The sequence below is a fragment of the Microcaecilia unicolor genome, chromosome 3 (genome assembly GCF_901765095.1).
Source record: "Microcaecilia unicolor chromosome 3, aMicUni1.1, whole genome shotgun sequence".
Classification (NCBI taxonomy): Eukaryota; Metazoa; Chordata; class Amphibia; order Gymnophiona; family Siphonopidae; genus Microcaecilia; species Microcaecilia unicolor.
In genome coordinates this window covers 339,574,251-339,600,392 of record NC_044033.1, presented here as the reverse complement: position 1 = coordinate 339,600,392, position 26,142 = coordinate 339,574,251, and the positions used below count along the sequence as shown (strand labels likewise).

Below are 26,142 nucleotides of genomic sequence, written 5' to 3'. Positions count from 1 at the left end.
ACAAAGTCTTCCCCACCAGAGGAATGGGAGGATAAGCATACAGCAGACCTTCCCCCCAATCCAGGAGGAAGGCATCCGACGCCAGTCTGCCGTGGGCCTGAAGCCTGGAACAGAACTGAGGGACCTTGTGGTTCACTTGAGATGCGAAGAGATCCACCAGGGGGGTGCCCCACGCCTGGAAGATCTGTCGCACCACACGGGAATTGAGCGACCACTCGTGAGGTTGCATAATCCTGCTCAACCTGTCGGCCAGACTGTTGTTTACGCCTGCCAGATATGTGGCTTGGAGCACCATGCCTTGACGGCGAGCCCAGAGCCACATGCTGACGGCTTCCTGACACAGGGGGCGAGATCCGGTGCCCCCCTGCTTGTTGACATAGTACATGGCAACCTGATTGTCTGTCTGAATTTGGATAATTTGGTGGGACAGCCGATCTCTGAAAGCCTTCAGAGCGTTCCAGATCGCTCGCAACTCCAGAAGATTGATCTGTAGATCGCTTTCTTGGAGGGACCACCTTCCTTGGGTGTGAAGCCCATCGACATGAGCTCCCCATCCCAGGAGAGACGCATCCGTGGTCAGCACTTTTTGAGGCTGAGGAATTTGGAAGGGACGTCCCAGAGTCAAATTGGAGCAAATCGTCCACCAATACAGGGATTCGAGAAAACTCGTGGACAGGTGGATCACGTCCTCTAGACCCCCGGCGGCCTGATACCACTGGGAGGCTAGGGTCCATTGAGCAGATCTCATGTGAAGGCGGGCCATGGGAGTCACATGAACTGTGGAGGCCATGTGGCCCAGCAATCTCAACATCTGCCGAGCTGTGATCTGCTGGGACGCTCGTACCCGCGAGACGAGGGACAACAAGTTGTTGGCCCTCGCCTCTGGGAGATAGGCGCGAGCCGTCCGAGAATCCAGCAGGGCTCCGATGAATTCGAGTTTCTGCACTGGGAGAAGATGGGACTTTGGGTAATTTATCACAAACCCCAGTAGCTCCAGGAGGCGAATAGTCATCTGCATGGACTGCAGGGCTCCTGCCTCGGATGTGTTCTTCACCAGCCAATCGTCGAGATATGGGAACACGTGCACCCCCAGCCTGCGAAGCGCCGCTGCTACCACAGCTAGGCACTTTGTGAACACCCTGGGCGCAGAGGCGAGCCCAAAGGGTAGCACACAGTACTGGAAGTGGCGTGCGCCCAGCTGAAATCGCAGATACTGTCTGTGAGCTGGCAGTATCGGGATGTGTGTGTAGGCATCCTTCAAGTCCAGAGAGCATAGCCAATCGTTTTGCTGAATCATGGGGAGAAGGGTGCCCAGGGAAAGCATCCTGAACTTTTCTTTTACGAGATATTTGTTCAGGGCCCTTAGGTCTAGGATGGGACGCATCCCCCCTGTTTTCTTTTCCACAAGGAAGTACCTGGAATAGAACCCCAGCCCTTCTTGCCCGGATGGCACGGGCTCGACCGCATTGGCGCTGAGAAGGGCGGAGAGTTCCTCTGCAAGTACCTGCTTGTGCTGGAAGCTGTAGGACTGAGCTCCCGGTGGACAATTTGGAGGTTGAGAGGCCAAATTGAGGGAGTATCCTTGCCGGACTATTTGGAGAACCCACTGATCGGAGGTTATGAGAGGCCACCTTTGGTGAAAAGCTTTCAACCTCCCTCCGACAGGCAGGTCGCCCGGCACTGACACTTGGGTGTCGGCTATGCTCTGCTGGAGCCAGTCAAAAGCTCGCCCCTTGCTTTTGCTGGGGAGCCGCGGGGCCTTGCTGATTCGCACGCTGCTGACGAGAGCGAGCGCGCTGGGGCTTAGCCTGGGCCGCAGGCTGTCGGGAAGGAGGATTGTACCTACGCTTGCCAGAAGTATAGGGAACAGTCTTCCTTCCCCCGAAAAATCGTCTACCTGTAGAGGTAGAAGCTGAAGGCTGCCGGCGGGCGAACTTGTCGAATGCGGTGTCCCGCTGGTGGAGAGACTCTACCACCTGCTCGACTTTTTCGCCAAAAATGTTATCCGCACGGCAAGGCAAGTCCGTAATCCGCTGCTGGACTCTATTCTCCAGGTCGGCGGCACGCAGCCATGAGAGCCTGCGCATCACCACACCTTGAGCAGCGGCCCTGGACGCAACATCAAAAGTGTCATAAACTCCTCTGGCCAGGAATTTTCTGCACGCCTTCAGCTGCCTGACCACCTCCTGAAAAGGCTTGGCTTGCTCAGGGGGAAGAGCATCAACCAAGCCCGCCAACTGCCGCACATTATTCCGCATGTGTATGCTCGTGTAGAGCTGGTAAGACTGGATCTTGGACACGAGCATAGAGGAATGGTAGGCCTTCCTCCCAAAGGAGTCTAAGGTTCTAGCGTCCTTGCCCGGGGGCGCCGAAGCATGTTCCCTAGAACTCTTAGCCTTCTTTAGGGCCAAATCCACAACTCCAGAGTCATGAGGCAACTGAGTGCGCATCAGCTCTGGGTCCCCATGGATCCGGTACTGGGACTCGATCTTCTTGGGAATGTGGGGATTAGTTAATGGTTTGGTCCAGTTCGCAAGCAATGTCTTCTTCAGGACATGGTGCAAGGGAACAGTGGACGCTTCCTTAGGTGGAGAAGGATAGTCCAGGAGCTCAAACATTTCAGCCCTGGGCTCGTCCTCCACAACCACCGGGAAGGGGATGGCCGTAGACATCTCCCGGACAAAGGAGGCAAAAGACAGACTCTCGGGAGGAGAAAGCTGTCTCTCAGGAGAGGGAGTGGGATCAGACGGAAGACCCCCAGACTCCTCGTCAGAGAAATATCTGGGATCTTCCTCTTCCTCCCACGAGGCCTCACCCTCGGTGTCAGACACAAGTTCACGGACCTGTGTCTGCAACCTCGCCCTGCTCGACTCCGTGGAACCCTGTCCACGATGGGGGCGTCGAGAGGTAGACTCCCTCGCCCGCATCGGCGAAGCTCCCTCCGCCGACGTAGTCGGGGAGCCTTCCTGGGAGGTGGCCGCGGTCGGTACCGCACGCGGTACCGACGTCGGGGACCTCAACCTGGGCGATGGGCCAGCCGGCGCCACGCTCGACGGTACCGGTGGCGCAAGCACCGCCGGTACCGGAGGGGTAGGGCGCAACAGCTCTCCCAGAATCTCTGGGAGAACGGCCCGGAGGCTCTCGTTTAGAGCGGCTGCAGAGAAAGGCTGAGGGGTCGATGCAGGCGTCGACGTCAGTACCTGTTCCGGGCGTGGAGGCTGTTCCGGGCTGTCCAGAGCGGAGCGCATCGACACCTCCTGAACAGAGGGTGAGCGGTCCTCTCGGTGCCGATGCCTGCTGGGTGCCGAATCCCTCGGCGACCCAGAGCTCTCGGTGCCGACACGGGGAGGAGACCGGTGTCGATGCTTCTTCGATTTCTTCCGAAGCATGTCACCGGAGCTCCCCGGCACCGACGAGGAGGACGTCGAATCCACCCGTCGCTTCCTCGGGGCCGAGACTGAAGAAGGTCGATCTCGGGGGGGCTGTACCGCAGGAGCCCTCAGGGTAGGCGGAGACCCACCCGAGGGCTCACCGCCACCAGCAGGGGAATGGACAGCCCTCACCTGCACTCCACCCGATGCACCACCGTCCGACGACATCAGCAGACGAGGTCCTGGTACCACCGACGTCGATGCAGCTATCCGATGTCTCGGCGCCGATGCAGAGGCCCGATGCCTCGATGCACTCGATGCAGGGGCGGCCGAGGAAGATGGTCTGGACGCTGACGACGTCGATGCACTCGAAGATCCCGGTGCCGATGCCGACGAAGAGCCCGAGAACAACACGTTCCACTGGGCTAGTCTCGCTACCTGAGTCCGCCTTTGAAGCAGGGAACACAGACTGCAGTTCTGAGGGCGGTGCTCGGCCCCCAGACACTGAAGACACGACGAGTGTCGATCAGTGAGCGAGATAACCCGGGCGCACTGGGTGCACTTCTTGAAGCCGCTGGAAGGCTTCGATGTCATGGGCGGAAAAATCACGCCGGCGAAATCAAAAGCCGAAATGGCGAAATTCGAAGCACCAAATTTAGAGGGAGAAAAAATCTCGACCGAGGCCGAAAAAAGGCCTACCCCGACGACGAAAGAAAACTTACCGGGGCAAAAAAGCTGGAAATACGGGGAGGATTTACACGAAACCCGGCGGGGGGTTTCCGGAGCACTTCCCGACTATGACAAAACTTTCCCGAAGGAAAAAAACACGTTCAAACAATTGGACGCGCGAGGTCGACTTTCCGGGGCTCGACACGGCGAAAACACGACCGTACCGAGTGCGGACAAAAGAAGACTGGCCGGCTCGAGCCGGTTTCGGGCGGGAAGACGGCCGCGCATGCGCGGTGCGCGCGGGCGCGCGAGGGCTAGCAAAGGACTTTGCTAGTGAAGTTTCCGATTGGAGGGGCTGCCGTGGACGTCACCCATCAGTGAGAACAAGCAGCCTGCTTGTCCTCGGAGAAAGACCAACATAGTCCATCTGGTCTGCCCAGTAAGTTGGGTACAATGAAGGAGCTGTAATTTGATCCCCCATTCAAAATACTGTGTAACAGATATTACATGGAACAATAAACTACCTTTCTCTTTCTTCGCCAGTCTCATCCAATACCCAAGCATATGCAAATGAAGCTTTTCCAGCCTTTTTAGATTCCTGTTCATATTTATGCATGGTTCTTTTGTTAACATTTCCAAGCAGGTAAAGTAAGTGACCCATAAGAGTACTTTTTCCAGCATCAACATGACCTGGGAAAAAAAAACGTTTGTGGCATTTATTATGCATCATAACAATATAAAAGCCAGGGCAGCCAGAAGCAATTTTGAATCAAGCTAGAGTCAGTAAAAACGTACTGACTGACCACAGCTTCAAAATAAAAACTTACATTATAATATACTAGTAAAAAAGGCCCGTTTCTGACACAAATGAAACGGGCGCTAGCAAGGTTTTCCTCGGAGTGTGTATGTTTTGAGAGAGTGTATGTGCGAGAGTGTGTGTGTGTGAGAGAGAGAGTGAGTCTGGGTGCAAGTGTGTCTGTGAGAGAGAGTGTGTGTGTGAGAATGAGAGTGTGTGCAAGTGCGTATGTGAGAGACAGTGTGTGAGAGAGAGAGTGTGTTTCACACAGATACAATGTGTGCGAGAGAGAGTGTGTGAGACACAGACTCTCTGTGAGACTGAGTGTATGAGACCAAGAGAGAGTGTGAGTGACTGTGTGACACATAGAGAGTGAATGTGATACAGTGTGAGACAGAGTGTGTGAGAGACAGTGTGTGAGAGTGAGAGAGAGAAAGACATTGACTGTGAGAGAGTGTGTGTGTGACAGAGATACCTCCCCCCCTCCCCTCTCTGGTGTCAGGCCCCCCCTCCCTCCCTCTCTCTGGTGTCTGAGCGTTACTGTGCAGGACGCTGAGCTCTGGCTGTGCTTCAAGGAACTGACCAATCCTATTTAATAGAATGCACCTCCCACATTCTGAAGCCGAGAAACCTCATGTGGTTGGTCACTTCTGCTTGTGACGAACCCGGAAGTACTCGAGGGTGAAGCTTACAAAGATGGAGCCTGAGCTTCAGAAGCTTCAAAACCTTCACTGAAGCCAGGGAGTCAGCTTCAGAACGTTGAGGTTGGTTTTTATTATATATGATGGTACATGTATTATTTTATACTTAGATGTCTAAAGTACTAGCAAATTTAACTTATATTTATGAATACTTTAGACCTAGAACAAAAAAAGTTAAAGCCTAATATTAGTAGGAGTCGGAGTTGAAGGTTTGGTGTACCAACTCCACAGCCTAGTACAATCAATGGTGCTAAGTCATCTAAGACTACTGCAACGCCATCTATGCCGGATGCAAAGAACAAATCATTAAGAAGCTTCAAACTGCTCAAAATACAGTAGCTAGACTCATATTTGGGAAAGCAAAATACGAAAGCGCCAAACCCCTAAGAGAAAAACTACACTGGTTCCCACTAAAAGAAAAAATTGCGTTCAAAGTTTGCACCCTGGTCCAAAAAATCGTCCATGGGGAAGCCCCGACCTACATGTCAGACCTTATAGACTTGCCTATTAGGAACACAAAAAGATCATCACACACATTCCTCAATCTCTACTATCCTAACTGTAAAGGGCTAAAATATAAATCCACATAAGCGACCAGCTTCTCATACATCTGCACGCAGCTATGGAACGCACTACCGAAGGCCATAAAAACAACAAAAGACCTAACCATCTTCCGAAGGCTACTGAAAACAGATCTTTTCAAGAAGGCATACAATAAACATCCATCTTAAATACCAAATAACAATATTATACACGATTTCTACAAAACCGAACTTTTATCGAGTGACTCTTAACCTCTTTACTTTCAATGATCAAGCACTACCACTTTAAACCTTATGTCGAATAGGATCTCACTATAGTCGATGATCTAATGTATGTTACAATCCAATGTAGTACTCAGGAACCTTCATGCAATACCATAATGTATTCTTCTTCACCATGTATGTATGCACATGGTATATATATATATATATATATATATATATATATATATATATACCATGATCTGTTCCATTTATATTTTATTCCATGTATGTTACCATGTATGGATACACCTTAACGCAATACCATTTGTAATTCTGTTACCCGGAATTGGCAACCGCCATTACGGCAAATGTAAGCCACATTGAGCCTGCAAATTGGTGGGATACAAATGCTACAAAATAAATAAATAAATAAATAAAATGGAGACCCTGTGTCTCTTCAGGAGAGTGGCCACAACTGAAAACGAATAATAATTGCACATCAACTTCAACTAAGGGCCAGGTCTTGATGATGCAATCCCAGCCTGAGGAAACTGGAGCAGATCCCCTACTAGAAACCTGATCATACTGGCATACCACAGACACCAAGACCAATCTAGGACCACCAGGATCCAATGAGCAGCCAAAGAGGAAATATGTTGAACAGACTCTTCCCAAAGCCATGGCTAGATCAATACGTCAATGGAGTGTGCTCATTTTTGTATTATTTGAAAGGTTATTCCACACTATGCGGTGTTTATCTTCAAATCTGAATTTAACCTACTGTGGTAGTTATTAACAAGGGGAAGACAGTACCACTTATGTGAGGGCGAAGGGAAATTATGTACTAGTGTGGTTGGTGTATGATCATTTGAAAATCAATGAAGTAAAAAAGGTTATGAGGTCATTTTACAATCGATATTTGCACTTTAAGCATCTCAGTCCCAGCAACTATACATTTTTGTGGCCAAAACATATAAAAACATATAAGCCAGTGTTTCACAAAAGGGCAAAACAAAACATTTAAGCCACTAAAATGTATAGGGCCAATGAAGGCGTGTCAGAAGCAGTGCAGGGGAATGTCAAGGGCAGCACTCTGTCTACAACATTTATCTCCGATTCTGGATAGTATGCTAATATATATAGCCAACATTAGATGAATGTTGGAACTTATACCACCTTTAAATTATGAAAAGTACAACTGTAGCATGTCCCTGTGACTGTTTGTATTTATGCTGACTTAAAACAATATTAAAACTAACTTAGAACAAGAGACCAGCTAACAGCAGAGTGCTATTGCAGTGAAGAAGTAAAAATAATCTTACCAATTATTACCAGATTGAGCAATTGTTTTCCTCCTTGTCTTTTCTCCAGTTCGGCTTTCACATCTATTTGCTGCTTTCCTTTGCTGGAGCTCTTTGCTGGAACTGCTGCAGGACTCACCTCTTCTGACAGTTGAATAGCTTGAGAAGCAGCAGCTACTTTAGAGGCCATTTCCACCACCCCAGACACATCTTCGGCAGGTGGAGCCTTTCGAGTCATGCCAGCAATATGATCATTTTCTTCAGGCACTGTACTGGAGGAAAACAAGAAGAAGGTGATTTAGCAAGATTTGACTGTGGAATGGTATGTCCTCTACACTGCATGTCCTCTACACTGCATTTCTTTCAGGCTGCAGACTCTGTTTAACATACAAGGAAAAAGGGGCTAAACTAGTTTAACAAGGCAATATTTTTCTGACAAAGCACAGTTTATAAAGCTTCACTGGACTCCAAACGGCATGGGAAGACAAGGATTTAAAGCACGGTTGTCTAACCTTGGTCCTTGAGGGCCACAATCCAGTTGGGTTTTCAAGATTTCCCCAATGAATATGCATGAGATCTATTTGAATGCAATGCCACCATTGTAAGCAAACAAATCTCATGCATATTCATTGGGGAAATCCTAAAAACCCAACCTAGTGAGGGCCGAGGTTGGACACCCCTGATTTTAAGTGTCTTTCCAGTTTGGACTTCTGTGTCTCTTGAAACTTTTTAGTAAAGAACAGAAAAAAAATCTAGATGAAACTTTTTTGTTTTAACAGCTTAAAAAATGTACTTATTTTTAGAATTTCTATGATGCCTGGAGGCAAGCTTGTTTATTGATCTGTCACAATCTAGGTCATGGGTTCTCAACCTAGTCCTCTGGACACACCTAATCAGTCAGGTTTTCATTGTATGCAAATTTATCTCATGCATATTCATTGTGGCTATCCTGAAAACCTGACTGGCTAGGTGTGTCCCAAAGAATGGGTTGAGAACTCTTGGTCTAGGACAATTAGCTATAGGGCAGCTTTACAGTTTAAAATATTATTGATCAGGTTTCAATACAAAAGGCTGACAACTTGTAACTCAGGCTCAGACTCATATAGGCTTTAGATCAGCCATGCAACATAGAAACCCTTAATTAGTACTAAAAATCTACAGACTCTCAAATTAGGAGGGGGAATAGAATGAATAGCATAGTTAGTAACAGATCAAGATGTATGTCTCACCTCTTGTACAAAAGTCAGTGCTCTTCTTTTCAAAGAATTATGCACATTAGTCATACAACACAAAAGGCCATGCACATCTTTAGTGTTTTCTAGAATGACACTGGGCTAGATTAAGTGCCAAGACCCAGCTATACTATATTAATAACTCCTTTTACTATTACTTCCTTCTAGAGAGTTACATGGGGACAGAAATCTAGCCCATCCATGCCTGTCTCCACCTCAAATAATCTCCTCCATCCCAGTCCCCAGCTCTTGTGCTGCAGTCACTTTGACCCCCCCCCCCCCCCCCCCCCCCAAGAAAGCCAGATTCTATAAGCAGTAAAAATACTAGCAAAAGTAACATAAATAACTTTTTCCGTACTCTGCTAAATACAAAATTAAGATACACATATCCAAAAAAGCAAACATCCACGAGCAGCATGCCCCCCTTTCCTTTCCATCCATGAGCAGAATTGTTCCCCCTTCCTCTCCATCCCTTCTATCCAATGTGCTCAATTTCCCCTTTTCTCTTCCCTATTCCTCCACGTATGTCCCCTTACTAATCTTTTTTCCCTCTTCCCTGCATCCACACTCCCTCCACCATTCTTACCAAGGTTACATAAAACAGGAGACGGGGCGAGCCTATCTAGCCCATTAAATGGGCTGAAGCCAGTAGGCGGAGATTGCCAGCACACTGGTTCACCCAAAACAATAGCAAACGCTATTGAAAACAATAGTAAAAATATTATTAGAAATAAGGGACTTTTTAAAAACATTTATATCACACATTACCCCAAGCAAACTCGGGTTCAATGTAGCTTACATTTGAAAATACAATGAGACAGAATAATAGAATTCAGTTATATCATGGGAGCAAGTAGATGGATATGTCAAATATTTAACAAAGTTGAGATTAATATATATACCCAACTGGGCATTTAAAAAAAAAGGCAAGTGCATTTTTATAATATACCACTGCAATCCACAAAACAAAAAGCAAGTTCCCACATGCCATCTTTTTCTTTTGATTATCCAAAAAGCCAGAGAATCATAGAATGGAGTAAAAAATAGAGAGAGAGAAAACCAACTCGACACTCCCAATATTGAAATTTTTTTTAAAAGAATTACATTTTTTCAAAGTGGAGAGTTCTCAGAGTGTAAACTCACCCAAACGAGACTGCACCACAGTGACTTATATCTCTGAGGGTGGACAAGTTTCTCAATTACAGAACTTCTCCGTAATACGTTTGGGTGAGTTTACACTCTGAGAACTCTCCACTTTCAAAAAATGTAATTCTTTAAAAAAAAAAAAAACAACTTTTAATATTGGGAGTGTCGAGTTGGTTTTCTCTATCTATATATATATATTTTTACTCCATTCTATGATTCTCTGGCTTTTTGGATAATTGACATTTTGACTTTTACCAGAGATTAAATCTTGGGATTGTTATTTTGTACAGCTGTTCTTTTTCTTTTGATGCAGGCACAAAAAAAAAAAAAAAGCTTTTAAATGCTCCCAGGTTTTAACCTAATTAATGTTTAATGTGGGATATAAATGTCATAAATAAATAAATAAGTATATAAATAGAAACTTTGAATGTTGAGGACCTGATTCTCATAACATGTTGTCTGTTTTCGTGGCCCTTCACCAGAAAAAAAAAAAAATCTCTGCAGGAATATAATAGTGCTAGGGTGTTCCTATAACCAGCCCCTCCAAATGACACCCTGATTACAATTTATAACAAATTACTACTACTCTACCTATGAAAAGTTATTCTGCTTTATACTTCCTCTGTGTACATCCATGTGCTACACAAGTTGATATGTTTGAAAATATAAATCAGATTAAATAAAAATGCCACCAACAATAAAGAACGACAAAGTGGATGCAGAGGTTTGCTTGCTTTGTTTTTAGTGTACGGTGAAGATGGCTGCGTGAGGAAGGGGAAACACAGACGAACCTCCTTGCTAGTTACAGTTCCATCAATCCACATCCCCTCCAGCCCTGGGTGCCCTCCCAGCACATACCTCAAGGCACCCTGGTGGTCTAGTGGCTTCTTTGGGGCAGGAAAGATCCCACTTTTTACTGCTCGCTGCTGCTGATCCTCTCGCTGTCGCCATTTTAAAAAAATGGCTGCCAAGACTTCAAGCAGTGGCCTCGCAAGACTTCCAAGAGTGGGATCTTTCCTGCCGCAAAGAAGACACTAGACCACCAGGGTGCCTTGAGGTATGTGCCTGGAGGGCACACTGCAGCTCGGGGGAGGGAAGGCAAAGCTCAGATTGCCATGCACTTCCATGGAGACTGAGCAAGACCTGGGTCCATCCCTGCATGATCCCCATAGACTTGGAGCACTATCCCCGTTCCCATGCAGCTCTCTACTTCCTTCTCCCAAGTGACTGCCTTGTTTGGTTAGATGAATTTACTGACCATAGAATGTCATCTGTTGGTTTCAAAACTTGCTAGCTGCATATTGTAAACCACCTTGAATGATTTTGGCCACTAAGGGGGTATATAAATTGTAATAAATAAATGTAAACCAATATACTAAACACCAGTCTACAATTCTCCTTCTCTCAAACACACATCTGAGCAGGTTTTATGTCAGCTATTATAGACTTCAGTCAAGCTCTCTCTATATATAAATGTAGCATCTGGGCAATCTTAAATTACTCTGATTTTAAATCTCCCCCCCCCCCCCCAACCTTTTTTGTGGGTATGAGGGAAATATCAGCTTCAGCATCCACATACACAAGCATAGTTGAATGACCAATGTATCTTACATATAATGACGGCAATATCAACTGAGCGACATAACCAGCTAGTTTTAGCCAGTTATTTTTAGCAGAACATTCAGATGAACCTTGGATTTCAGCTGAATTTCTCCTAAATCTAGCTTGTCAAATTTTGGCCAGCTAGATTTAGCACATCTGGATTGTCCAGAGTGAACGTAGCCAGTTATTGCCGAGAAAGCAGATACTAATCGGCTAAACCATTTTTTAAAAAATTTCCTTAAAAATCTTTTCAAAGAATTTATTTTTTTTATTCCTGTAGAATTCAATTATTTTATGAATATTTATAATTTAAAAATGCTATAAATAATAAAAAAAAAAAGCCTGCCTCCCCTTCCCTCCTTAAGCACTCTTTAAATACAACACACTACTACTACTAATAATAATAATAATAATGCCTTCTCCCTACAGAAATCTAACCACTTGTCTCTTACCTGCTTCCATTCCCTTTAAATTTTGAAAATTTACCCTGCAACAGGTTTTCCTCTTTCGCCCTCCCCCACCCCCATGAAAAAAAACTTTGAAAAATGTAGGTGCAACAGCAACCTCAAACCTTCCTATTCCTCATCTAAAACAAAGTGCAAGTGGAATGCCACATGTGCTCTCCCTTGAACACTCAAGGACCACAGAAGATTGAGGTCTTACATCCTCCTGCTGGGCTGAAGACCACGTGCTGGAACAGCTGGCAGCTTACCTGTCAGGGAAGGGACTAGTCTCTAAGATTAACTAAACAGTAAAATAACATTTTATTATTTCTCCTCTTTCCTCTCACACCCTCAAAGTATCCCAATGATAAATACTTTTAACCACAAGTGGCTTTTGACAGCTGATGAGGTTTTAACTACTGTACCATGACCAGGAAGGACCGTGGGTGAACTGAAGCAATAAACATTTATACCAGTTATTTTTGACCACACTGAGATATGTTCCGAAGGGTATGTTTGGGCTGGGGAACAAAAAGTACTCACAGACTGCATTTTCAGTTCTATGCGTCTTATTTTTCAAGAACAAAATATAAAACAAGTAGGTGCAGACTGAGATCCAGGGGTACTTTGTACCTATAGCAAGTTTCAAAGTGAAAGTACGTGCATTCTTCACAGTCTGCAGGTAGAGAAATTATCTGCGAAATCTGAAAACAGTCCTCAAGAGTTGCATACACACGTATTACTTATATGCATATAGCAAGTTTCAAAGTGAAAGTACGTGCATTCTTCACAGTCTGCAGGTAGAGAAATTATCTGCGAAATCTGAAAACAGTCCTCAAGAGTTGCATACACATGTATTACTTATATGCATATAATTTGTTCATCACCACCACCGCTGCTATCCATTTAAGACTTGCTATGAGCAGGCCTTAACTAAACGGACAGATTATCCAGATAATGATCATCACCAATATCAGACAAAATTTCACAATTTCTCCCTCACTCCTTCATCCCTCCAACCCTTCACTATATAGACAGTGTTCCACCATTGAAAGGGCTTTTGGGCCCAAGATTACCTGTGTAACATATGAAAATATATAGACAGTGCACCTATATAATTGACAGCCACCAGGGAATACACAAGTCAGTTTGAGTATTAGCTCAACATATCCACTGGATGACAAACTACTGTATTTTTATTTGAATTTCCCCAGTACAGCTGCTGCTGAACAGTTTACTCTGAGTGGCGCCAATTTCTCAGCTGAGCAGAGCCTGGTATGATAACGAAACATTTTATTACCCATCAGATATAGTGCCTTATTAATCATCACATCCTACTGGCAGGAAATGCAGTCATTTTAGGGGTTAAATGCCTGCTCTCTTGCATGACATGCAATGGAGGGGCAAGTGTTCCTGATCTTGAAGAATCTCCACCAAGATAGCTGGAGAAGGGGGTTGGGAGGGAGCTCTGTGGGGCCTGCTACCTGACTAAAAGTTCAGTGGCAAGTAAACGTGCTGATGGCTCCAAATACAAGTCTTTGCTTAAAGCTCACCTCTTCAATGCTGCGTTCGGCACCTAACTCTTTCAGGAAATCCAGACTGCCCCAATTTGACTGCCCCTATCAGACTGACTGTTCACATGTCCTTTAGATTGTAAGCTCTTTGAGCAGGGACTGTCCTTCTATGTTAAATTGTACAGCGCTGCGTAACCCTAGTAGCGCTTTAGAAATGTTAAGTAGTAGTAGTAGTAGTAAATAGAAGAATAAACTCAGCAAGCTGCAGGTACAGAAGAACCCCCCTGCCTTGAATGTTCAGGTTCCTAAGCACAACCAACTAATCTATGGATCTCTATACCATATACGTGTGCAGTAGAGAAATTTCTATAATATTCATATGGTCTTATGTACAATATTCTCTCCCTTGTCTGTATTCATTAAGGCTTCAAAATAATTAAAAAATGAATAAAATGAAAAAAATAGGAGGAAAAGACTTCATTTAGACCTTGACTCACAAATTTGGGAACAAATATTTCCTCTACATGTGGTTGGTCAAAAAGTCATCTCTCCTTCTGAAAAGACAAACACCCACCTCTTATATTTCCTACAGCGTTTGGGTGTTTGTCTTTTTAGAAGGAGTTCTTTTCTTTTCTCTCTGTTTTTCAATTGCTATTTCACATCGAAGTGTTGTCCTATATTTTTTTGAATTCCAGATTGTCACTGGAAGAGAGGAGGTCTCCGGACGAAGCCACGGCGAAACTGGTCCCCGTAGGGACCTCTAACTGGGAGCTGCGGTGTTTACAGCGCGCAGACATAAATAGAGCAGCTGACAATATGCTAAAGGCCAAGTCACATGTCACCATTTTCAGTTGTTGAATGAAAGTTATCGTTAAATAAAATTTTCAATTTTTTCGTCTTGTTCAACAATGGTGAAAGGAGGTTTTTAGACCAGTGATGACTTTTTGACCAACCACACATAGAGGAAATATTTATTTCCAAATTTGTGAGTCAAGGTCTAAATGAGGTCTTTTCCTCCTATTTTTTTCATTTTTTTTGAAGCCTTAATGAATACAGACAAGGGAGAGAGTATTGTACTACAGGTTCCTTAATCTTCACTTCCCCAACTGTAAAGGTCTAAAATACAAACTAACACATGCGTCAACCTTTTCCAACCTGAGCACACAATTCTGGAACGCACTGCCGCGCAACTTAAAAACAATCTATGAACTAACTAACTTCCGCAAAATACTGAAGACCCATCTCTTTAGCAAAGCATACCACAAAGACCAACAAATATAAACTCCTATACATACATTCAGAACTGCCTTTCTGCTTGTTAATCTACTATTATGTTTTATCATTATCATGTTGCCCAAGACCCTCTATTATACTAAATGTATACTTTCTTATATGTTTCCACTATTCACGATATATTGTAAGCCACATTGAGCCTGCAAAGAGGTGGGAAAATGTGGGATACAAATGCATAAATAAATATATAAGCACTCCAGGATGTCCGGGGTCCCTTTTAGCTCTTTAGTCGTCAGGACACACCCAGCCAGTTAGGTTTTCAAGATATTCTTAATGAATAGGGAAAAGATAGATGTGCATACCGAGGAGAAAGTGTATGCACATTCATTGCGGAAATCCTGAAAACCATTTTCTGTTCCAGTGAGATTTGGAGACGGAGATATTTTAAAGGCTTGGATTTGCTGTTATTTTGAAAGATTCCCTTGAAGCAGCTATATTATTTAGCGAAACAGGGTTTCCCTGTCGGGACTTTTTGAATGTCAAGAGCACATCGGATAAGGCTGGACTTTTCAAGAATTCATGAATAGAGATACAGTGGTGGAAATAAGTATTTGATCCCTTGCTGATTTTGTAAGTTTGCCCACTGACAAAGACATGAGCAGCCCATAATTGAAGGGTAGGTTATTGGTAACAGTGAGAGATAGCACATCACAAATTAAATCCGGAAAATCACATTGTGGAAAGTATATGAATTTATTTGCATTCTGCAGAGGGAAATAAGTATTTAATCCCTCTGGCAAACAAGACCTAATACTTGGTGGCAAAACCCTTGTTGGCAAGCACAGCGGTCAGACGTCTTCTGTAGTTGATGATGAGGTTTGCACACATGTCAGGAGGAATTTTGGTCCACTCCTCTTTGCAGATCATCTCTAAATCATTAAGAGTTCTGGGCTGTCGCTTGGCAACTCGCAGCTTCAGCTCCCTCCATAAGTTTTCAATGGGATTAAGGTCTGGTGACTGGCTAGGCCACTCCATGACCCTAATGTGCTTCTTCCTGAGCCACTCCTTTGTTGCCTTGGCTGTATGTTTTGGGTCATTGTCGTGCTGGAAGACCCAGCCACGACCCATTTTTAAGGCCCTGGCGGAGGGAAGGAGGTTGTCACTCAGAATTGTACGGTACATGGCCCCATCCATTCTCCCATTGATGCGGTGAAGTAGTCCTGTGCCCTTAGCAGAGAAACACCCCCAAAACATAACATTTCCACCTCCATGCTTGACAGTGGGGACGGTGTTCTTTGGGTCATAGGCAGCATTTCTCTTCCTCCAAACACGGCGAGTTGAGTTCATGCCAAAGAGCTCAATTTTTGTCTCATCTGACCACAGCACCTTCTCCCAATCACTCTCGGCATCATCCAGGTGTTCACTGGCAAACTTCAGACGGGCCGTCACATGTGCCTTCCGGAGCAGGGGGATCTTGCGGGCACTGCAGGATTGCAATCCGTTATGTCGTAATGTGTTACCAATGGTTTTCGTGGTGACAGTGGTCCCAGCTGCCTTGAGATCATTGACAAGTTCCCCCCTTGTAGTTGTAGGCTGATTTCTAACCTTCCTCATGATCAAGGATACCCCACGAGGTGAGATTTTGCGTGGAGCCCCAGATCTTTGTCGATTGACAGTCATTTTGTACTTCTTCCATTTTCTTACTATGGCACCAACAGTTGTCTCCTTCTCGCCCAGCGTCTTACTGATGGTTTTGTAGCCCATTCCAGCCTTGTGCAGGTGTATGATCTTGTCCCTGACATCCTTAGACAGCTCCTTGCTCTTGGCCATTTTGTAGAGGTTAGAGTCTGACTGATTCACTGAGTCTGTGGACAGGTGTCTTTCATACAGGTGACCATTGCCGACAGCTGTCTGTCATGCAGGTAACGAGTTGATTTGGAGCATCTACCTGGTCTGTAGGGGCCAGATCTCTTACTGGTTGGTGGGGGATCAAATACTTATTTCCCTCTGCAGAATGCAAATAAATTCATATACTTTCCACAATGTGATTTTCCGGATTAAATTTGTGATGTGCTATCTCTCACTGTTACCAATAACCTACCCTTCAATTATGGGCTGCTCATGTCTTTGTCAGTGGGCAAACTTACAAAATCAGCAAGGGATCAAATACTTATTTCCACCACTGTAAGTACTCTTGCCAAGCTTTAATATATATGAAAATTGTGTCTCCTATGCATCTGCTTGTTGGGATTCATGGTAATGTTTATGAGAAATTCAGTAATGTGGACCTATGACTGATAAGGCTTCCTCATTATACAAAAGGCTTGTCCTTTAAGAACGAGGAGTAGCCGAATGACCTAAGGTCTTTTTTTCTCCACTTTTTTCTTGTGTTATCTACCAGTGTGTCCCTCAAACACGTTGCATAATAGGTAGGATAGTGAAATATTATTGATTATAGATCCTACTCATTCCGGATAATTACAGTGGTAATTGAAATCACCCATTATTATCGGGTTGCCCAGTTTGTTAGCCTCCCTAATTTCCGATAACATTTCTACATCCGTCTCTTTATCTTGGCCAGGCGGACAATAGTACTCTGCTATCACTATCCTTTCCCCCTTTACACATGGAATTTCAATCCACAGGGATTCTGTTCAATATATTTGTGAGTGACATTGCCAAAGAGTTAGAAGGTAAAGTTTGCCTATTTGCGGATGATACTAAGATCTGTAACAGAGTGGACACCCGGAAGGGAGTGGAAAACATGAAAAAGGATCTGAGGAAGCTAGAAGAATGGTCTAAGGTTTGGCAATTAAAATTCAATGCCAAGAAATGTAAAGTGATGCACTTAGGGAATAGAAATCCACGGGAGACGTATGTGTTAGGCGGGGAGAGTATGATAGGTACGGGCGGAGAGAGGGATCTTGGGGTGATAGTATCTGAGGATTTGAAGGCGACGAAATAGTGTGACAAGGCGGTGGCCATAGCTAGGTTGTTAGGCTGTATAGAGAGAGGTGTGACCAGCAGAAGAAAGGGGGTGTTGATGCCCCTGTATAAGTCGTTGGTGAGGCCCCATCTGGAGTATTGTGTTCAGTTTTGGAGGCCGTATCTTGTTAAGGATGTAAAAAGAATTGAAGCGGTGCAAAGAAAACTACGAGAATGGTATGGGATTTGCGTTACAAGACATATGAGGAGAGACTTGCTGAACTAAACATGTATACTCTGGAGGAAAGGAGAAACAGGGGTGATATGATACAGACGTTCAAATATTTCAAAGGTATTAATCCGCAAACAAACCTTTTTCGGAGATGGGAAGATGGTAGAACGAGAGGACATGAAATGAGATTGAAGGGGGGCAGACTCAAGAAAAATGTCAGGAAGTATTTTTTCACGGAGAGAGTAGTGGATGCTTGGAATGCCCTCCCGCGGGAGGTGGTGGAAATGAAAACGGTAACGGAATTCAAACATGCGTGGGATAAGCATAAAGGAATCCTGTGCCGAAGGAATGGATCCTCAGGAGCTTAATCAAGATCAGGAGGCGGGGCTGGTGGTTGGGAGGCGGGATAGTGCTGGGCAGACTTATACGGTCTGTGCCAGAGCCGGTGGTGGGAAGCGGGACTGGTGGTTGGGAGGCAGGGATAGTGCTGGACAGACTTGTACGGTCTGTGCCAGAGCCGGTGGTTGGGAGGCAGGGCTGGTGGTTGGGAGGTGAGGATAGTGCTGGGCAGACTTATATGGTCTGTGCCCTGAAGAGCACAGGTACAAATCAAAGTAGGGTATACACAAAAAGCAGCAAATATGAGTTATCTTGTTGGGCAGACTGGATGGACCATGCAGGTCTTTTTCTGCCGTCATCTACTATGTTACTATGTTACTATCAATCTATTTGATTCAAGGCCCTCCATAATATACAGTGCTACCCCCTCCACCAATTCGATCCACCCAATCACTACGATATAATTTGTACCCTGGTATGACAGTGTTCCACTGGTTATCCTTCTTCCTATTTTATCTAATTTTTCAATTAGTGCAATATATTCTAACTCTCCCATCTTATTTCTTAGGCTTCTAGCATTCACATATAGACATTTCAAACTATGTTTGTTGTTCCTATTTAGATCATGCTCAGTACTTGACAATATTAAATTACAACCTTTTGTCTGATTTTTATTTTTATTTAAGGAGACCTGATCTACTATGGTCTCTTTTGCAACCTCACTCTCAGGATACCCTATCTTCCCTGTTTTGGTGATATCTTTCAAAGATACCTTATCCTGAACCCCCCGTTTCTAGTTTAAAAGATGCTCTATCTCCTTTTTAAATGCCGACGCCAGCAGCCTGGTCCCACCCTGGTAAGGTGGAGCCCATCCTTTCGGAATAGGCTCCCCCTTCCCCAGAATGTAGCCCAGTTCCTAACAAACCTCAAACCCTCCTCCCTGCACCATTGTCTCATCCACGCATTGAGACGCCGGAGCTCTGCCTGTCTCTTGGGCCCTGCGTGTGGAACAGGTAGCATTTCAGAAAATGCTACCCTAGAGGATATGGATTTGAGCTTTCTACCTAACATCCTAAATTTGGCTTCCAGAACTTCTCGCCCACATTTTCCTATGTCATTGGTACCCACATGTACCAAGACAGCCAACTCCTCCCCAGCACTATCTAAAATCCTATCTAGGTGATGCATGAGGTCCGCCAACTTCGCACCAGGCAGGCAAGTCAACAGGCGATCCTCACGTCCACCAGCCACCCAGCTATCTATATGCCTAATGATCGAATCACCACCAACAACAGCTGTCCTAACCTTTCCCTCCCGGGCAGCACTTGGAGACATATCCTTGGTGCGAGAGGATAGTACATCCCCTGGTGGGCAGGTCCTGGCTACAGGAGTACTTCCTACTTCACCAGGATGATGCTCTCCTTCTAGGAGACCTCCCTCCTCCAAGATAGCACAGGGGCTACCAGACTGGAGGTGGGACTTCTCTACAACATCCCTGTAGGTCTCATCTATGTACCACTCTGTCTCCCTCAGCTCCACCAAGTCTGCTACTCTAGTCTCAAGAGAACGAACAAGTTCTCTGGGAGTTAGGCGCTCTTTGCATCGGGCACACACATATGACATCTCACCAACTGGGAGATAATCATACATGTGACACTCAATGCAAAAGACTGGATAGCACCCCTCTCGCTGCTGGACTGCTGACTCCATCTTAGTGTTTTTGAATTTTTCAATAATTTAAAACTTGCTACAGTATTAAGGATATTAGCCTAATATAAAAGTGTCTTTTTATATAGTATATTGTATGATTTATTTAGTGTTTCCTTCTTAGATGTTAATGAAATGTATTTAAAACTCTGTAAGAGCACTCCTTGCTTGTTACCCTAATTACAATAACTGACTATAAATGAAGAGTTGTCCTAGGGGTGGGTGAGAAGATTAAACTAGATCCTGCAGTGCCTGCTAGATTCTATGTTAAAGCTGTGGTACAAAGTTTTTAAAACTAAGTGGAAAAAACTATGGAGATTAGTTGACAAAATTTGCTTTTATATTTTACTAGTAAAAAAGGCCCGTTTCTGACACAAATGAAACGGGCACTAGCAAGGTTCTCCTCGGAGTGTGTATGTTTGAGAGAGTGTGTGTGAGAGTGATTGTGTGAGAGAGTGAATGTGCGAGTGTGTGTGTGTGAGAGAGAGAGTGAGACTGGGAGAGAGTGTGTCTGTGAAAGAGAGAGTGTGTGTGATTCTCCTCTCTCCCCTGCCCCCCCTCCAGCCACCCAGTGATTGTCCTCTCTCCCCTGACCCCCCCCCCCCCAGCCACCCAGCAATTCTCCTCTCCCCTGCCCTCCAGCAATTCTCCTCTCTCCCCTGCCCCCCCTCCAGCCACCCAGCGATTCTTCTCGCTCCCCTGATTATCTCCATCGAAGCGGTCGTGTTATTGAAAGCCCTGCCCATCTGTAGCCTTCCCTTCGAGTTCGTTCCCTCAGAGTCTCGCCCTCGCAGAAACAGGAAATGATGTCAGAAGGCGGGACTCTGAGGGAACGAATTTGAAGGGAAGGCTGGAGATGGGCAGGGCTTTCAATGACGCGGTCACTTCGACGGAGGTAATCAGAGGAGCAAGGAGAATCACTGGGTGGCTGGAGGGGGAGCAGGGGATAGAGGAGAATCGCTGCGTGGCTCGGGAGAGACCTGTGAAGTGATGCATGCGCGGCACGTCGGTCACAGCTCATTTATATAGTAGGATTTTGCCTATCACTAACCTACAATTCCTTCTTTAAACCCCAATCTTTAAGTTCCCAAAGCACAAAGCAAAATAGTGTTCACTTACCAGAGAAATGTCCTCTTCTCTCGGAACTCCTCTTTTGCTGAGGTGAGTTCCTTAACCTCCCAGGTTCATTCCTCCTGGAACACGACAGAGGTGGCACTGCAGATGGACTCTATTCTAGAGAGTTTACCCAAGTCACCCAGGGCCTTTTCCCTTCATGAGTCTCTCAGAAGAATGATCCTCATGGCAAAGTACCCTAATACAGTGCTAAAAGGGAACAGAGTAATGGGGAAGTTCAATTTCCTACCACAGGAGGTTCTGGAGGAGCTGCCATTCTGATGGAAGGGCATATGGCTGAAGGATTCCCAGTACTGGGGCTTCAGATGTTGCTATGCAAGCTTAATATGGCAACAGGTGGGAAGGGATGCGCATGTACAGTTGGCTTCTCCACTACTAATTATTCTATAGTGCTACTAGACATGTACAGCGCTGTACACTAAACATATATCTGGGCCACCAAGAGAACGCCTGTCCCGGGGAAAACAATGCACCCTCCACCACCCTGCTGCTGTCCTCCACATACGCTGCCGCAGCCCCCTCCCCCCCACTACCACTGCACCCTGCGCCTGCATGCCACCACCCCCTTGCCTGGTTCAATAACGCTCTCATCTTTCCCTCCTCCCCTTGGCAGTGTTTCTGTGAACTGCCGGCAGTATCAAAAAAAAAAAAAAAAAAGACTTGCTTCTGGCTGGCCTCTGAAGTATTTCCTCTGCTGTGTCCCACCTGCACAGACACAGGAAATTTTATCCGAGGAGGCAGGACAAAGAAGAGGGATCACTTCCAAGGACAGCAAGAGGCAGGTTGCTTTCTTTTTTTGATGCTTCCAGTAGCCTGCAGGAACACTGCTAAAGGAAGGAGGGGAAGAGACAAGAGAGATACTGAATCGGGGGGGGGGGGGGGGGGGGGGAGTTTAATGCTGGTTGGCCTGTCACAAATTTAATCCTCTCCATCCACATGGGAAGAAACGTGTCCTAAGCTGGGGAAGACAGTGGCACCACGATTGGTTTTCTGCACTGTGGCGTCATTGAAGCATCATTATCCGAAGAATTCCCATCTCCAAAGGAGCCTTTATGAGTACTAATGTGGAGGAGTTTCCATTTATCTGGCAATAATCCAGGGGAGTGAGACAGCCCTAACCCATGTCTCTGAGGAAAGCTGTGAAGCCTGCGGTGTCAGGCGCAATTTCACATTCAGGGGAGAGCAATCTTTCAGTAGTAGTTCAAAAGAGGAAAGTATTGCCTTCATGGAGCCCTTGGCATTCTGGTGATGCCAGGCTCACAAGATCAGTGAACAATTTATTATGGAAATTTTCAAAAAAAATTTGGGTTCATCTAGTTTGTCATAATAGCAGGCAAAGTGCATACATGATTACAGATTAATAGGGCACCACTGCACTAATGTTGAGCACTTATAGCACAACACAATATCAATTTGGAGAATGAATTCCCAATGAATGAAGTGCTATACTCCACCTAATACTGGTCTAATCGGACTACCACGTGGGTGTCCGTTTTTCTAAAAGAGCTCCTTTCAACTTTATAATTACTTTAAAAATTAATGTAGTGATTATTGTATTAGTACTTTTTCCTGGTTCTTTGTTTTGGTTCTATTATTCATCTTACCAGTGAAATTAGGGATTTGTTATTTTTCACTGAAGAAAGAAATGACAGGTTTTAGCAGTCTGTTGGATATGTGCAGAGAACAAGAAAGAGGAGTCAAAGATGATCCCAAGTTTATGAGTTGACGAGATAGGAAGGATGAGAGTGTTATCCACAGAAACAGAGAATGGGGGAAGAGGAGAGGTAGATTTAAGTGGAAAGATAAACTCAGTGTTGGCCATGTTCAGTTTTAGATGGTGGTGAGACATCTAGGCAGCAATATTAGAAAAGCAGGCTGAGGTTTGGGTCTGGATTCCTACCAAAACTTCTGGTGTGGAGAGGTTGATCTGGGTGTCATCAGCATAAAAAATGATACCGACAACCACTAGAGGAGATCAAAGCACCAAGTGAATAAGTATGGATAGAGAAAAGAAGAGGTCTCAAGACAGAGCACTGAAGTACACCAACTGATAGAGGCAAGATGTGGAGGAGGATCCACTAGAGCATACATTAAAAGTGTGATGGGAGAGAAGAAGAAAACAAAGACAGTGCAGAGCCCCAAAATCCAAGTGAAGACAGTGTATCAAGGAGTAAGTGATGATCAACAGTGTGAAATGCAGCAGATAGATCGAGAAGTATAAGGGTAGAATAGAGGCCTTTGGATCTGGCCAGTAAAAGATCACTGGAGTCTTTAGCAAGGGCTGTTTCTGTTGAATGTAGAGGGCAAAAGTCAGATTGTAGTGGATCAAGAATGGCTTGAGATGAAAAAGTCAAGACAATGGCAGTGAACAGCATGTTCAAGTAGCTTGGATAAGAAAGGGAGGAAGGGAGGAGGGAGATGGGGCAATAGCTGGCAGAGCAGGGAGGGTCCAATGAAAGTTTTTTGAGACGTGGTGTAACCACAGCATATCTGAAGGCGCCAGGAACAGTTGCTGTCCTTGGAGAATACCTGCTACAGGTATGTATCTTCGCTTTCTCCGAGGACAAGCAGGCTGCTTGTTCTCACATGTGGGGTATCCCTAGCAACCAAGCTCACTCAAAACAATGAACATTGGTCAATTGGGCCTTGCAACGGCGAGGACATAACAGAGATTGACCTGAAACCATAAACAACTAACTGAGAGTGCAGCCTGGAACAGAACAAAAATGGGTCTAGGGGGTGGAGTTGGATTCTAAACTCCGAACAGATTCTGCAGCACCGACTGCCCAAACCGACTGTCATGTCGGGTATCCTGCTGAAGACAGTAGTGAGATGTGAATGTGTGGAACTGATGACCACGTTGCAGCCTTGCAAATCTCCTCAATGGAGGCTGACTTTAAGTGAGCCACTGACGCAGCCATGGCTCTAACATTATGAGCCGTGACATGGCCCTCTAAAGACAGCCCAGCTTGGGCATAAGTGAAGGAAATGCAATCTGCTAGCTAATTGGAGATTGTGCGTTTTCCGATGGCGACTCCCCTCCTGTTGGGATCAAAAGAAACAAACAACTGGGCGGACTGACTAAAGGGCTTTGTCCGCTCCACGTAAAAAGCCAATGCTCTCTTGCAGTCCAAGGTGTGCAAACTGCTTTCGCCAGGGTGGGTACGAGGATGGGGAAAGAAAGTTGGCAAGACAACTGACTGGTTCAGATGGAAATCCGACACCACCTTTGGCAGGAACTTAGGGTGCGTGCGGAGGACTACTCTGTTGTGATGGAACTTGATATAAGGTGCATGCACTACCAAGGCCTGAAGCTCACTGACCCTATGAGCTGAAGTAACAGCTACCAAGAAAATGACCTTCCAGGTCAAGTACTTCAGATGGCAGGAATTCAGTGGCTCAAAAGGAGCTTTCATCAGCTGGGTGAGAACGATGTTGAGATCCCATGACACTGGTGGAGGTCTGACAGGCGGCTTTGACAAAAGCAAACCTCTCAGAAGCGAACAACTAAAGGCTGTCCAGAGATAGGCTTACCCTCTACACAGCGATAAGCACTATTGGCACTAAGGTGAACTCTTACAGAGTTGGTCTTGAGACCAGACTCTGACAAGTGTCCATTGTTCTATTCCCAAATGATATCCTGACTCTACTCTGTCGTCCCACAACTCTTCACAATGTAACCCATAAGCGTACTGTAACAAATTGTAATTTCCATCATTCACAATGTATTGTAAGCCACACTGAGCCCGCAAATAGGTGGGAAAATGTGGGATACAAATGCAAATAAATAAATAAATAAATAATAAATAGAAAGTATTCAAGCAGGGTCTGTGTAGGACAAGAAAGAGGATCTAGGGCCTTGCTGTCACACCTCCTCCATTTGAAAGAGTAACACCTCTCATGGAATCTTTCCTGGAAGCAAGCAAGACTCGGGAGACACCCTCTGAAAGACCCAAGGAGGCGAATTCTAAGCTCTCAACATCCAGGCCGTGAGAGCCAGAGACTGGAGGTTGGGATGTAGAAGCGACCCCTTGTTCTGAGTGATGAAGTTAGAAAACAGTCCAATCTCCACGGTCTGCGCATGTGTAGTGCACGCTGCACGCGCAGATTTTTTAATATTTTGCTTGCAAAAATGCCGGTTCCCGGGCCAGCGTGGATGTCAACCCACATGTGAGAACAAGCAGCCTGCTTGTCCTCGGAGAAATATATTTATCAGTCATACTTCAAATTAGTCCTTAAGAACATAGGGGCAAAGGGAACGGGACTTGGTATACAGCCTTTCTGTGTTTTTTTGCAACTACATTCAAAGCGGTTTTACATAGCATATACAGGTACTTATTTTTTCCCCAGGATCAAATTCTGCTGCACTAACCACTATGTGGAGGAGTGGCCTAGTGGTTAGGGTGGTGGACTTTGGTCCTGGGGAACTGAGGAACTGAGTTCGATTCCCACTTCAGCCACAGGCAGCTCCTTGTGACTCTGGGCAAGTCACTTAACCCTCCATTGCCCGCATGTAAGCCACATTGAGCCTGCCATGAGTGGGAAAGTGCGGGGTACAAATGTAACAAAAATAAAATAAGAGTTTACATGCTTGCTTAAAATGTAGTTCTTTCAGATTCTCCTCAAAATGTGACAGCATAAGTTACTATTCTTAGTTCCTCTAAAAGAAGTTCCAGAGTACAATCCACTACTGAAAAAAGTGCTCATCTCAGTAAGGTGCAATAGTTGCACTCAGGGGATATCTATCAAGTTCTGCCCTGATAAGTGTATAGAAGGCATGAGCCAGTATATTTTTTAACACAGTTGAGCAATAGTGCTTCTAGGCATAATGCTTTATGGATCCGAGTCAAGATTTTAAATTGGACTCACCACTGAATGGGAAGCCAGTGTAAACAGTATAACATAGGTGTTATATGCTTATCCCATCCATGACTTTGTTATCTATATTCCAATATAAACAATATTCCAGAACTGTCTAGCCTCCAAATTAGAACAGTTGAATATCTGAACTTAAACTACAAAGAAAAGACAAAGAAGGTTAACTTAACATA

The 26,142-nt window shown here is 45.2% G+C and overlaps 1 protein-coding gene across 1 annotated transcript in view; it reads right to left on the bottom strand.

Moving 5' to 3' along the window:
* Positions 1 to 26,142, bottom strand: part of HBS1L (HBS1 like translational GTPase) — a 328,487-nt gene that overhangs the window by 71,982 nt on the left and 230,363 nt on the right. Inside the window, 2 exon segments of the mRNA XM_030198451.1 lie at positions 4,565 to 4,730; positions 7,606 to 7,856. Of these exon segments, the coding sequence (XP_030054311.1) occupies positions 4,565 to 4,730; positions 7,606 to 7,856 (417 nt within the window).